Source organism: Oryzias latipes, chromosome 7 (assembly GCF_002234675.1).
Source record: "Oryzias latipes chromosome 7, ASM223467v1".
NCBI classification, from domain to species: Eukaryota; Metazoa; Chordata; class Actinopteri; order Beloniformes; family Adrianichthyidae; genus Oryzias; species Oryzias latipes.
Genome location: NC_019865.2, coordinates 20,447,913 through 20,461,820, shown reverse-complemented (window position 1 = coordinate 20,461,820; position 13,908 = coordinate 20,447,913). Strand labels below are relative to the sequence as shown.

Genomic DNA, 13,908 nt, shown 5'->3' with positions numbered 1-13,908 from the left:
AAAGCCTTTCTGTCTGGAACAAAGTCAGTCTGTTGTGGACAGGGCGTGCACAGCTTCCAAACACATGGAGTGTGGGGGGGCAAGGGCAGGGGTTAACCTATCACACTCATGTGACTAAAGGTCAGTGGCAATTTGTTAATCTCTCTAAAGACAGATCGTGATCACTTTGAGAGAAATAAAAAGAGAAGATTCATAGTAAACATAATTTATTCAACGATAGCTTCAAATTCAGTAATAAATACAACCAATTGAAAATATACAATTTTGATAAAGTGCAACAGAACATGAATTGTCTAAAGACAGCATTGGATTGTGGATAAAATCCCATAAGCACTGGATGTCAGGAGCAGATGTTTCAGCTGCTGTCAACTTCTTTTCTTCTGAAAGAACCTATCCAAATGGTAAAAGGCGTATACTTATGTAGTGCTTTTCTACATTGCTTGAAGCCCCAAAGCACTTTACAGTTACAGCTCCATCCAGCCATGCACACAGATATTTGCAAAATAATGGTGAATTCGCTACCTTACACTGGCGCCAATCTATAACCACTCTGGGGTTCAGTGTCTTGCCCAAGAACACTTCAACACATGTACAAACAGAAGGGGAATTGAACCTGTGAAGCTCCAACAAGAGGTCGACTGCTCTAGCTCTGTGCCATGGCCACCCGATAAGCAGAATGATAAACAGATTATTTCCTGTTACTTGGATATCATAAATTATGCTTTCTTTAAAAAAAAAAGATAGTAGGTTTCTGTAACATATCTTCAAGTATCTTTTATTTTGTTGTTATTGTGGCAATACCTGAAGGAGGTTTTGCAAAATATGCATTCCTGTCTGAATGTGTAGCACTTGTTGTTTTACATCAATCTATGCCTCACTTCCCAAGATTTTTCCTTCATCCAGCAAACGGCCCTTTCGGCTGAGGAGCGCTCTCGTCCGAGAACCAGGCAGAGCTTCGCTGCTTTGAGCTGGTTTCTCTCCAGGTAGTACTGGGTGTCTCTTTGAAGCTGCTCCAGGGCCCCTGGTCGGTTCTCATCAAGCGCCACCTCTGCACTCAACATGGGATTGAAGCGGAAGTAGACATTCGGGGCCAAAAGGTCGTCTAGGAGAGTGTGAACCCCTTCAGTATTAGTGGCACTACTAATAAAATTAGTGATTTTAGCTTTCAGGCTTGTGGAGGTTGCAGGCATTCTCTTAGTGTTGTCATAGCGACCAGTGCCGAGGGACAATACACACTGGAAAGGATGTTTTGGCCACAACAAGCGGCTCTCATGTACAGCCAAGGCACAGGGATTATTCATGAGAATTCCTCCATCCTGCAGAGATACAGAGACATGCATGAGGTCAGTCAGTTAGTGGCAGTATGAGTGCTCATCATGATGAAATGTAATAAAATCGGCCGCTTTTAGCTAACGTCTCCACATTCACTTGCATTATTTTTTATTCAAGTGTGTTTTACAGACCTGGTGAATGTTACTTTCTAAGGTAAACTCCTGGAAGTATCCAGGCGCAGCTGAAGATGCCCGAACTGCCTGCCACATCTGGTGACCCGAGCTTCCTGTGTAGCGGCTCAGAGAGCCCGGTTTATGGTTATAATTGCGAAACACAAATGCTTTCGGACTGGCACCCCAGTTGACCACTGCACTGACAGCGGAAACCTGAAAAGATAATGACCATTGACTGTATAAGAGAACTGGACTGATTGACGTTCCAAACAGGAAGTACCCGCTGGTCCCAAAAAGCCGAAATCCCATAGACCTCTATTAAGAAAAAAACAGCTATTACTCGGTCATTATATTTGTCAGAATACCCATTCCTGCTTTTCTGTAACGTGTTCTTGCTAATCCTACTTTTCGTTCATGGTATTTTTACTGTTATTCAAATTAAAAACTGACCAGTCAGATGCCTCAATAGAAGCATGTGGTCTAGCATCAAACATTAAAAATATTTGATTCACAGATTCTTCCAAGCCCGCTTTCAGTGGAAGGGGTGTGGCCTTCCTACAAACTCACTCCTAATTGGAGAGGGTGGTTGCCATAGAAATGTAGACTCAGACCAAATGGGATCAATCACTATTTCCTGATGATTTCTGGTTCCTTGATTCTGGTTTTCGCAACAGGCGTATCGCTATTCTGAATTTAACTTTATTTTTCTTAGAACATGAAGCGAGGCATTTTCTATGGATGATGTCACACTCACTCAATCCACTTCTCTTATACATTTATTAATATTGGTTTCTTAAAATAAGCTCATTCATCAGCAAATCAACTCTTGCAACCAAATGTAATATCCTTGCCTTGGGACTCTGCTGGTCTCTGGATGTGTTAATAAGGACTCTGTTGCCAAGCTCCTTTCTAGAAAGAATCAAAAGAGCAACAACATTCAAAAGAGTTCCCATTTCTACAAAAAATATGTTGTTCAATTATTTATCACTCAAACACAGCTAAACCCTGTTGGGAGCATACTTCAAAATGTTCTCCCAGGTTTCAGTGTTGTAGTAAGAGTGACTCCAGCCCATCTTCACTGTGCCGACCAGTCGGTTTTGCTGAAAGACTTTGGTGCTGATCTCCCGATACATGTCGGCACATTCCTCCAGAGAAAAGCGAGCCAGACCCAACATGAAGGCCAGGATGGCTCCTGGAGCAAACAGACACAAATAAATTCAGACAAGTAAAGTCTTAACAAGCATTAAAGCTCATTTGGTTACCTGTGCTCACTCCACAAATGTAGTCAAACAGTTGGTGGATCTTTTTACCAGTTTTATCTTCCAACATCTTTAACACTTCCAGAGGAATCACTCCTCTGGGGAGTATAAGGACGCAAAACAATGTAAAACAAATGTCAACAACACGACATTTGTTATTTCTAACCACAGAAACCACAAGAGAGCATTCTGTTCAGACAGATTTTTTTAGATTCAGGAAATTATTTAACAAAAGTGCCTTAAAAATTCCCGTAAAGGATCCTAAGCAGAGATTTAAACCAGTCTATTTACTAGTAGAATGTAATGCTAATTGATACCTATTCACGTGAAGGTAGTTTTGTGTGTGAGTTACCGTGTGCCACCTCCATCAATTGAGAGCACTCTGATGCCATAACTTTGTAATGGATCCACCAAACCAATGAGAGCACAGGTTTCCCTCAGAGCAGCCTGAAGTCTCTCGTCTTGTTTGTAGGTTCGTCTGTGTCTCAACAGAGTGACTGTAGCTTTCTCCTGAGAACAAAAACATTTTTAAGAATTTTATAGCAGCTCATCCACTATCCATGAATGTTTTTTTTTTTTGTTTTTTTTTTTTCTTTTACAGGCAGACCTGCCAGATAAAACCTTTGCATGATGGGAAGAGGATGAGGTGTTGATTGAGTGCCTCTAAAGAGGCAGTAAGAGCTTCCATGGAGGGAGCGAGTCTCAGACTTGTGATCAGCTGCCATGTTGTTTCCTCTGCCTGCCTGTGACCTAGTACAAGCTGAAAGATCACAACCAGGAAGTCAATTGCAGATTAAAATGGACACGCTGCTCAAGATCAGAGGGAACAGTATGGACAAAAATCACTTTTCACAGGATTACTCACCGATTTCTTAAGTGTTGACTTTGGTGAGGTCACAGCTGTTTTTGGCTTGATAGTCTGAGATGAAATGTCTGTTTTCAGAAAAGTGCTCAATAGATTTGGAATGGAAGCTGTTGGGTAGCGAAGGTATTCAGCAATGGACAGATACTTTAATCTGCCAGCAGCTTTCAGGTTTCTCTGATCCACTTCCTGGAAACTTCCTCTGGAGTTATTTTTTAACTGACCCTGACTATTAAAAAACTGTTTTTTTGTTTCTTCGGTCTGTAAATTGTTCTCCCCAAAGTTGTTTGGATTTGAAATGTTGTGTGAGTTAGAGCTAGTAAAGAGCTGTTTCTCATAGCTCTTGATTTCCTTGAGGTTCTTGTCTCCCTTTTTCTGAGCTTCATATGTAGCTTTGGCACCAAAGTAATTATTAATGTGTCTTGCAAATAGAAGGTATCCCTCCTCCCAGCTGCTCGAGACATTATTCAGTTTCACGTGAGACAGATCACTGATATTCTGTGATTTTCTCTTTCCGTGTTTCCACTGTGTTTTAAAGGTCTCCTGTTTTTGAACCCTTGCAGAGACTAGAGAAAATTGGGAGTTGATGTGATTTGCAACATACCTGTAGGTTTCGCCGAATCTTGTTGTCAAAGAGCTTATATGAAATAGCTGCTGTCCAGAGTTTTCTGGAACTGGGGAACTTGTTTGAACATTTTTTGTTTGGGCTTTAGATTTCAAGGATTGGACAACATCCTCGCTGTTGGTCATCGTTTGATCCGTGACAGAGCGACCACAGTGTCGATGTCTCTGCCGCCTGCTCAGGTACTGAGGTGCGACAGCAACACATTCTTGGTTTTCACCAAATCCAACCATATTTTGGCTCCTGAAATAGATGCTAATGTTCCCTGGTTCATGAAATGTTCGGCCTCCCAGTGAACTCAGCTGAAAGCCTTTCAAAGCCCCATCAAAAATCCCCATTGCAACTCTGGGTTTGAAAGGACTTCTATAAGATGAAAAACGGAGCACACTGTGGTGACGCCTCACTTCTTTGGTACACTTTCTAAGGCAGTGGGGAAAAAAAAGAAAAGCTTGTATCAGTCTGCTTTATACTTTGAAATGTGCTAGCACATCTTAAAGCTGTGAATGTTCCTGTGATTCAAGGCACAGACAAGATGCAGCTCCAGAAAAAGGTCCTTTGAGAAGGCTTATTGAGAAGGCTTATTGTGTGCCTCCCTCAGCAAAAAGGATTTCTCATCCCTGAACTTAGACAAATGGTGGGGATAAGGTAGTGACCTATAAATGGCCTGACTGGGTGAGAAGCACTTGGATGTATTTGAGAACTCTGATAGATTATAGAACACCATTCAACAGGAGCCTGGAAAAAAGGAAAGAATGATCAGAGCCTAATGGACTCAGAGAGATGCTCAAAATATATCGACTTTCTATTTACTCTACATTTTTACTGACCTGTAAACACAAAATGGTAATGCGTTATTAAACTTTACCATTATCATCTCACATTTGTTCCTGGTATATTTTGGTCAATATGACTTTAGAGGTTAAAACAAATGACAAATCAAAATCATACTGAGTTGAATCATAGGGATTTCCTAAGATTTACTGAGTACTTTTTATGAGTTTTTTATTTGGCAAGAAAGCAACTTCACATTGGTCTTTTTTGATGATGGAGCATTTTCCTAAGATTTTACTTTAGAAAAAGAAAAAAAATACTTCTGAGAATAAAACATTAAAAATCTTAGAAACTAAGTCATAGCAGTCCAAAAACTGATGTGCTACAGCAGGAGCTTCCCTTTAACACTTTTCAAATTTACTTGTTTTTATTGTGTTAACACTCATTTTTAGGATAAAAACCAGTAAATAAATAAATAAATAAAGAAAGAAAGAAAGAAAGAAAGAAAGAAAGAAAGAAAGAAAGAAAAATATCTTGTTTTTTTTTTTAAAGAGGTCTGCACTTTTAAAAATAATAAGTTGTTCAAAGGGCAAAAAACTTATTAAATACAGTGAAAACAATGATGGAGTATTTTCTTTTTTCACTTTCCTCACATTTCTGTTAAAGTGAGGCAAAAAAAAAGGTGTTTATAGGGATTACTGAGAAAAATATGCACCGAGACAAACCTAATTGCTGCTTTGGAAAAAGGTCCAAAGTAGGAGGAATGTAAAACTTAGATTGTATGATTAGCCTGGACTCTTACAGATGCCAAAGTACCAAAAAATAAATGTTAATCTTGCTGCAGTCAAGCTTACAAAATAGCATTTTATTTCATTTTGGAATTTAAAGAAATACATATTGAGGTAATGTTTCACAACAGATTTGTAAATCATGAAGTAAAGCAAAAAAACTGTGTGAATTTGTTACTTATAGTTACAATAAAAATGTATTAAAAATAATGACATATTTTTTACTTACACAGTTTTGTCAAAAGTAATCATATGAAGCTGGCCTTGAACAGCTAAACAAACAGCTAAACAGACAGCTACACAGACAGCATGCAGTCTTTTAGGTCAGCTGATCAGAGCATAAACACATATTTTTCTTTGGTTTCAAGTGCTGGAACACCATGTGCTTGGAATGCAGTACACATCTCCATCTATGTGACCTGTGTGGCCCTTTAAGCTGTCTGTTGATGCAGATTGACTGCAAAAACATATCTGACCTTGTCTGTACTCAAACCCTCACACAAAGAGAGGCAGGCAGCTATGTTACACAACTGAACAATGGCTTTCTCCTACAGTGAGGTTCAAGTCATTGCTACAGTAGCACTCACTTCTTGGCTATAATTGTGTTTAGAAAATCATATGGATAAGATTTACCTGTTTTATCTTTGTATGACCTCTGTCAGCAAACTCCTTTTCTCAGGAAGTCAAGCCTACAAACTGTAAGAGAGGCTCAGTCTGATGTTTATGTGACACATGCAGAGCTGTAATCACATTGGAGGATCCAGACTGGGAGTGTGCGTCATCAAAACCTCACAGGAGTGACACTATATTTTCACACACGCTCCAGTCTAAAATTAGGGAAAGTGGCATCCAGGAAGTCAGGTGATTGCAGATAAAAACACACTTCCCTGGAATCAGAAGGTGCAAACGTGTCAGATTTCCCCCCCAGTAACGGTATATGTATATATATATATATATATATATATATATATATATATATATATAAAGATCTATTCATATATAAATAAAATGCTCTAAAGTTCAGCCTCAATCAGCCTTGTAATAAAAAGACACGATAGTCTGTACTGGTCTGTTCACATAAATACTTATCAGCATTTGGAAATCTTCTCATTTTTTTTCGTTTGGAGGAGTTAAAAAATAGAAAGACAAGAGAATCTGATCATTCACTGCTGACATTTCATTCAATTCTATGACTGCAATTTTTCACCTGCTACAATTATTTTGGACTTATAATGACATCTAGTGGCAGCTTGCCGATAGTCCTTTTTTGATTACCCTCTTTTTGACAGAACCTGCTTGAAATTCAGGGCTTGACAAAGGAATTGCTGTATTTGCTTCAGTGACTTTAGGTCTTATCTCTAAATGGCACATTTACTGAAATCTAAACCTTCCTCCATCCCTCACAGTCACAGACTTTGGTTTCAAAATTGGCGTCTGTTTCTGCAGCTCCATGTTATTTATCTGGTTGTTTGTCATCCACCAGAATTTTCTTTGAAGGATACGTCAGCTGCAGAGTTGAGAAAAACACCTACCAGAAACTATCAACTGAAAGTATTTATTTGAAACATCTGAAAGGAGAATTGCTGTACATGAAGAAAATGTTGTATGCATAATATAATTACATTTCTTTTAATGACTGACCAAAAAATGTTGATACTAGAAAAAAAAAAAATCATACAGTGTTGCTTTTTAATTGACTGTAGTATTTAGACCGCCATTACAAATGCTTTATTTTCTGTGGTTGCCAGTCAGTTGGTTTTCTTTTCACAGCGACCAGTAGTGCATTCATCCCCACGTCCTGTCCATTTGAGCCGATTCCTGGCAAAGACTGCATATGATTTGTCCATGAGCGGCCTCACGGGTGACCACATCATGAGGCGAGCCAGCCAGTTCAGGCCCACCGCGCCGTACATGACTGCGAATGCTGGAACCCCACGGTGAACCTGGCCAATTGCATCATTTCAACAGATATAGCAGATTGTGTCATTACTCTCACACTGATTCAATCTTAGATGAATCACATCATGGGGTTTACCTCGTCTTTCTCATCGATCACATGCATTTCCTCCATAGCCATCTCATAGGTGACATCCTTGTATTTTGCTGCATCATAACCCGGCTTGGCGATGTCGATAAAATCCACTTTCCCAGCCTGGTTTCTATTCAGAAAGTGGAGGAAGCGGATCTCTGTCACACAAATGGGACAGAGTCCATCATACAACACCTGCAGGAGAACAGACGACACCATTAAAGCGCAAATTTATAGAAATTTAGTTTAGGCATAAATAACATAGTTTATCAAAAAAAAATTGTACAAGCCAACAAGGAAAAAGGTTATAACTTGAACCATACATAATCTTGAAATAAAACTGAGGCACATAATAAAAATGTCTGATTTTATATCAACAAAATACTGATTCTATCTCTTTTTGCCTTCTAGTTATTTTGCAAATTAAACATCAATTTCTCCTTGTACAGACCTACAGCACATGTATATATCACTTTAAAATCTGAATGCTTTTAAACATTGATATCAAGTAATTTCAAAAGTGTAGGTCAACAACAACTGTGCCAAACAACCTTAGTTCAAATCATCTGCATGCATACTGTTACGACCCCTGGTAGTTGTCTGCTTGTCTTGTGTGTGCGTGTGTGTATGCATATGTGTTCTCAGCTCCTGTAGAAGTCCAGCTCCTGCACAGCTGTTGACTCTGCCCCTCTGCAGAGCTGATTGAGGCTGTTACCTATCGCCTGGCTTGGAGGGAAGCTTAAAAGCTCCGAGGATCCTCTGCTCCATTGGCGGCTGAAAGCCTCTGGTTTCCCCCTTAGCTTTGATTCTGGTTTTGTCCTTTTGTTACATTTACTCTTGTGGTCTTTTGTTTGCATTTTGAGTAATTTGGTGCCTTGCTTTAAAGCCTGAGAAATTAAGTTATCCCATTATTTATTGCACCTTTGGTGTTGAGTTGATTATTTCTCTTTTAGTCCCCTATGAGTGTTATTTGTCACTAAATAAACGGCTGTGTGGCCAACTTTAACCCCGCCCGGTTATCATAATTTTCTTTACGTTACACATTTCTCCCTCCTCTCTGAAGAGGGACGTAACACATACATACATGCATCTTTCTTAGATTCCTTTTTTTATGTTTGTCTTTAATTTGCTTTTCTCACATTGTGGGAACATCTTATTTCAAACTGAAGAAATATTAACAAAAAATTTTAGTTGAAAATATGCTTTTACAAGAAAATTGTACTTTTTAATTTAAATTTTTTTAATCTATTTGCAAAACTAACAAAGACAAAGATTTAAAGAGGAAGATAGAAAAGATAAAGCAAGAAAAGTGCATTACTATTCAATACCTCACTTTAGAAGCAGGAGTTCAAAAAAGGAGTAAAATATCACCTTTCTAAAAAAATCCGTCACAATTTTTACCTGACCACAAATGCTAATCCTGTATGGAAAAGACGTGAATACTTGAGTATTTGTTCCGAGTACTGTAATATCAATTATTTGCTATTTTTTAGATTGTTACAGTATGGGACTAACTTTGTTTGTTTGGGACTAACTTTGTTCAGTTTAAATCACTAAAGGTTTAACATGTTTTTCTAAATAAAATTAAAGTTTTGAATCTTGACAGTTTATGCAATTTTACTCTTCATAAAACAACCAAAACACACAGAGTCGATGAAGTCTGTAATATATATTTCGGTTAAAATTTAAATTTCTTAATTATATGTAATTCCTCTTAATCTTATTTTGTTTTTTTGTTTTTTTTTAGTTAAAGATTTCTTTTTATTTTGTTTTTTAATTGGCAACTTATTGACTCATTCATGGGACCCACAAGAAACTCTACTTATGTAAACATAAATGAACAAATGTTCTGAAAGTAGAAGCTCACCCTGACACCTGCAGACTCGCTGCTAAGACTCTGATGCTGCTGGTGTCTGCAGAGACATGATGGTCCCACTGTTCTTAAAGTCCTTGATGTCACACAAGTTGGAAACTTGACGAAGCCTGCAGCTAAACTGACGCTTAATTTACAAAACATGTCCGCATCGACAAGCACTAAAGTTAGGATTTTAGACCCCTGTCTGAGTCAACCCCACTAATGTAAGGGGAAAAATTGATGTTACACAAACGGATGTTTTCTTCTAGGACTGTATTAGCAAACAGCACAAGGGCGCAGTACCGCCACCATCTGGACAGGAGGCTAACTGCAAACAACGAAAATGCATTTATCTTTTAACTAAGAGGTTTTAGCGGTCATGTAAAAATAGTTTGTTTGTTTGTTTGTTTGTTTGTTTTTGCCCGGTACCTTATGACTTGAAAAATACAAATTTTGAAAACCGTGATCAATCAAATTGCACTAAAGAAACAGAATAAACCTTAGCAACATGTACAAAACAACAATTCAATCAAACAGAAGAAAGAAGAGAGAGGGATGATTTAAAAGAAAAAAAATAATGTTTTGACACATAATAAAATCCTAAAAATGTTTTGTTTAAAGAAAACCTACAAGGACACAAACCAAAGCCTCAAGCTGAGTTTGGCTCAAGGATATAGTTATAAATCTGTAAATTGTTAACAACACATTTTAGTAAATTGACAAAACTACTTTTCGTTAAATCCAAACTTAATTGCTAGTTCTCTGAGTGACAGTAAAAACGGAAAATTCTATTGAACACAAAACTCAATTTATAAACTTATTTGAGATAACTTTTATTATGTTTTACACTTTACATAGGCCTTTCTAATTTTTTTATGTCGTGATTTTGATAATCATATGTTCCAGAGTAATGTTTGATTAGAAAATATAAACAGTTCTTATAGGGGGCTTCACAGAGCTATGCGCTCGTTTCAAGTCTGATTAAAACCTAAGCATAACCCCTTGACACGTTTTGTTTATCCAGGAGGTATCACAAACTCATGGTAGGTTTACAGCACATGACCTATTTGTTTTATGATCACATACAAAGTACTGTAGATAACAAGCCAAATTCCGATGTCTGGTGCAGTCATTTAATCAAAGGAGAAACCGATGAAATTGCCCCTGGAGGGTTTTTATTGTCCAAGGGCTGAGGTATTTTTCATGCACACACACGTGACAGGATTAAAGGCCTCAATCAGAGGACTGCAGCTGGGTTCACAGCTTGGTCAATGCACTTTGAACAACTGCGCTGAGGTGAACTCCAGTTGCATATAGAACACTGTGGGTATGAAGTGTTTTGAACGTATGCGGTTGTTTATTCTCTGTTAACTTTTTTGCATTCCACAGACGGTGAACCGAACATGCCCCCTGCTGCAGCAACTAATCTAGCCCACAAGCCACCAGACGGGGGCTGGGGCTGGGCTGTCGTCGTCGCCGCTTTCATCTCCATAGGATTCTCTTATGCGTTTCCCAAGTCCCTCACCATCTATTTCAAGGAAATTCAGGAATATTTTTCCGTTTCCTACAGCGAGATTGCTTGGCTGTCCTCGGTCATGCTGGCATCTATGTATGCAGGAGGTGAGTGGCAGCCCAAAAGTCAAAACTTCCAATGAAACGAAATAGTCAAAAACCAGCTGAATCATTGACTTCCGTCCCATTTCCAGGTCCTGTCAGCAGCATACTTGTAAATCGCTATGGCAGCAGACCAGTGGTGATGCTTGGTGGGCTCATGGTAAGTGCTGCCATGGTGCTTTCTTCTTTTGGCACCACTATCATTCATCTGTACCTCTGTGTGGGGGTTATTGGAGGTAAATATGGTGACATATATCTAGAAGCACCCACACTCATTCATAAATCACCGTATCAGAGGCAGTGTAATTCGATTGTTCGTGTCTCTTTTTTGAGGCCATTGCAGTTCATTGCCGTTGAAGTTGCGTTAAAAAAGTGTTTGTAAAAAATGTCAAAGGCTTCAGGACACTATCACATACACATGCATGCTGGAATGTATGATCACACAACCCCTACTGAGCAAAGTTTTAGATCTTTCAGCTTCATCGTTAACAGCCCATCCTCATATTAGCAACCCAAAATATCCCTTACTTGTTCTGCTACTCTTCTATTCATCATGATAAGAGGTTACACACTGCAAACACTAAAACAGAAAAAAAAAGAAATAAATGGATACAATTCTTTAAAAAAAAAGGAAAGTAAAATGTGAAAATAAACGCCTTTTTATGAAATGTGGCACACTGGAACAAGACAGGCTGATAAATAAATAAACAAAATAATTAGAGATAAAAAATGTAAAATAAGAACAACTTAAAATGATTAAGAAAGCACTATAATAATTTTTGGCTTTGTGTTTTCATTTGAGCAGGTTTCGGTCTTGCCTTCAACCTTCAGCCAGCTCTGACAATCATAGGCACTTACTTCCAGGCCAAAAGGCCTCTGGCAAATGGACTTGCCATGACAGGAAGCCCCGTTTTTCTTTCCATCCTGGCTCCTCTCAACCAGTTCCTTTTTGATTCTTATGGCTGGAGGGGAAGTTTCCTCATTCTGGGATCTATTGTGTTAAACTGCTGTGTAGCTGGAGCTCTGATGAGGCCTGTCCACAAACAGGTTGCATCCAAACCCAGCAGCCCCTTACCAAAGTTCAACAAAGCAGTGGATGAAGGTGCCGCTGCAGACGCCAGCATGCAGACGGCCGATTCTGACCCTGAAGAGCGTCGGCATGAAGGCAAAGGTCCGAGCCAGGCTTCCAAACTGGCAGACTTCTCTCTTTTTAAGCACCGGGGCTTTCTGATTTATCTCACTGGGAATGTAGTCATGTTTTTTGGCTTTTTTGCACCTGTGGTTTTTCTGGCTCCGTACGCCAAACACCAAGGGATCGATGAATATTCTGCAGCTTTCTTGCTCACCATCTTTGCTCTGGTGGACATGTTCATTAGACCATTCACTGGTTTCCTTGGCAATACCAGGAGGATCAGACCAAAAATTCAGTATTTTTTTAGTTTTGCTGTTTCCTACAACGGCATTTGTCACCTGCTGTTCCCATTGGCATCTGGATACAGTGGACTGGTTGTGTACGCTGTTTTCTTTGGAGTGGGATTTGGGATGGTCTCGGCTCTGCTGTTTGAAGTTCTGATGGACTTAGTTGGAGCGCCTCGCTTCTCCAGTGCACTCGGTCTCGTCACCATCATTGAGTGTGGACCAGTACTTCTTGGGCCCCCGATGTTAGGTCTGTCTAAGTTGTAAATGCTGCTGCATTCATGACTAATCTTTTTACCCAAAATATGGACATTTTTCTTTCAGGAGCTCTGGTTGATACTTTTGGGGAGTACAAATACTTGTACGTGACATGCGGCGTGTTAATGCTAGCACCTGGCTTGTTTTTCTTCATCATGCATTATTTCAACTATAAGAAGCTGAAAGAGGAGCAAAAGCCTGAGGCTGCAGTGGAGACGAGGAGACCTGGAGAGACCGTGGAGCTCAAAACGAACGATGAAGCAAGTAAATGAACCTGTTAGTTATAATTTTCCTTTTAGCAAGGCAGTAAAACTTGTCCTGCCTTTACATAAAATAGCAGCTATTATAAATTATAATACATACAGATAAATACAGGACTTTAATAAGGTTTTTGGGATTTTTTTTTTTCTTTCCGATCTGCATCTTTCTGTTTGTTTACTATAGTTTTACATTTGTTCAGTTCATTTTATCATGAGAGTACAAATTGATTGTTTTTTTTTTTTAATAAAAATTATCGAAAAAATTTTGAACAAGCTATGGTTGTGTGTTGATTTGTCATTTCAGAAAGAGCTCATTGTTTCCTGGTCTCTTGGTTATTCTCTAACCACTAGATGGCATTGAACCCTATGATGTAAAAACTCAAAGTACTTTTCAGTTTAAACCTGGAGGCCAAATCTAGACACTCACAGACCCCCCTTCTTCTGCAAATAAAGTTAAAATTCAGTGCTAAAAAACAGAATTATTCATCCTTCTTGCAGTAAAACTTGTCATTTGTGTCTTTAGAATCTGTTGCTGTCAGCTTTGCTTTAGTGCGGCTCTCAAAGTTCAGTATACAGATAAAGAAGCAGGCTAAACTTTTGAGTGAATGGAGAACAGTTACGTCTGAACACGGGTTTGAGTGTATATCACTGATTCATTTTAGGATCACTGACAGAAAAACTATCAAACATAATATAGATTAACTGACCTGCTGAAACAGTGGCGTTCTG

General features: G+C 38.8%; 3 protein-coding genes across 5 annotated transcripts; 1 reads left to right on the top strand and 2 right to left on the bottom strand.

Annotated features, from left to right (window-relative positions):
- Window positions 1-189: 189 nt before the first annotated feature.
- Window positions 190-6,517, bottom strand: LOC101163951 (calcium-independent phospholipase A2-gamma). Of its 3 annotated transcripts, none has more exons than XM_011493668.3 (9): window positions 6,381-6,517; window positions 3,570-4,923; window positions 3,312-3,464; window positions 3,057-3,214; window positions 2,708-2,802; window positions 2,466-2,637; window positions 2,297-2,354; window positions 1,464-1,658; window positions 190-1,316 (listed from the first exon to the last, which is right to left on the bottom strand). In XM_011493668.3, exons 2-9 carry the CDS (start codon window positions 4,524-4,526, stop codon window positions 858-860), a joined length of 2,247 nt encoding a protein of 748 aa, XP_011491970.1. In that variant the 5' UTR covers window positions 4,527-4,923; window positions 6,381-6,517; the 3' UTR covers window positions 190-857. The 3 variants fall into 3 exon arrangements, with proteins under 3 accessions (XP_011491970.1, XP_023812532.1, XP_023812533.1); XM_023956764.1 differs by lacking the exon at window positions 6,381-6,517 and having other exon boundaries at window positions 3,570-3,623; window positions 4,171-4,283; XM_023956765.1 differs by lacking the exon at window positions 6,381-6,517 and having other exon boundaries at window positions 3,570-3,637; window positions 4,171-4,269.
- A 769-nt stretch (window positions 6,518-7,286) lies between these two features.
- Window positions 7,287-9,917, bottom strand: LOC101163250 (uncharacterized protein At5g50100, chloroplastic). The gene is made up of 3 exons (XM_004070832.4): window positions 9,644-9,917; window positions 7,783-7,971; window positions 7,287-7,690 (listed from the first exon to the last, which is right to left on the bottom strand). Exons 1-3 carry the CDS (start codon window positions 9,791-9,793, stop codon window positions 7,496-7,498), a joined length of 534 nt encoding a protein of 177 aa, XP_004070880.1. The 5' UTR covers window positions 9,794-9,917; the 3' UTR covers window positions 7,287-7,495.
- Window positions 9,918-10,832: 915 nt separating this feature from the next.
- LOC101167208 (monocarboxylate transporter 2) lies at window positions 10,833-13,454 on the top strand. Its single transcript, XM_004070931.4, has 5 exons — window positions 10,833-10,954; window positions 11,021-11,251; window positions 11,338-11,481; window positions 12,051-12,911; window positions 12,986-13,454. The coding sequence occupies exons 2-5, from the start codon at window positions 11,035-11,037 to the stop codon at window positions 13,189-13,191; spliced, it is 1,428 nt and encodes a 475-aa protein (XP_004070979.1). The 5' UTR covers window positions 10,833-10,954; window positions 11,021-11,034; the 3' UTR covers window positions 13,192-13,454.
- The last annotated feature ends 454 nt before the right edge of the window (window positions 13,455-13,908 follow it).

Bases quoted from the DNA above. Each gene is read 5' to 3' on its own strand.
- LOC101163250 (XM_004070832.4), bottom strand. From the start codon at position 9,793: ATGTTTTGTAAATTAAGCGTCAGTTTAGCTGCAGGCTTCGTCAAGTTT. The intron at 7,972-9,643 runs GTGAGCTTCTAC...GTTCTCCTGCAG, and splicing joins GCGAGTCTGCAGGTGTCAGG to GTGTTGTATGATGGACTCTG. The intron at 7,691-7,782 runs GTAAACCCCATG...GCAATTGGCCAG, and splicing joins TGATCGATGAGAAAGACGAG to GTTCACCGTGGGGTTCCAGC.
- LOC101163951 (XM_011493668.3), bottom strand. From the start codon at position 4,526: ATGGGGATTTTTGATGGGGCTTTGAAAGGCTTTCAGCTGAGTTCACTG. The intron at 3,465-3,569 runs GTGAGTAATCCT...GTGATCTTTCAG, and splicing joins AGTCAACACTTAAGAAATCG to CTTGTACTAGGTCACAGGCA. The intron at 1,317-1,463 runs GTCTGTAAAACA...GTATCTCTGCAG, and splicing joins TAGAAAGTAACATTCACCAG to GATGGAGGAATTCTCATGAA.
- LOC101167208 (XM_004070931.4), top strand. From the start codon at position 11,035: ATGCCCCCTGCTGCAGCAACTAATCTAGCCCACAAGCCACCAGACGGG. The intron at 11,252-11,337 runs GTGAGTGGCAGC...TCCCATTTCCAG, and splicing joins GGCATCTATGTATGCAGGAG to GTCCTGTCAGCAGCATACTT. The intron at 11,482-12,050 runs GTAAATATGGTG...TCATTTGAGCAG, and splicing joins CTGTGTGGGGGTTATTGGAG to GTTTCGGTCTTGCCTTCAAC.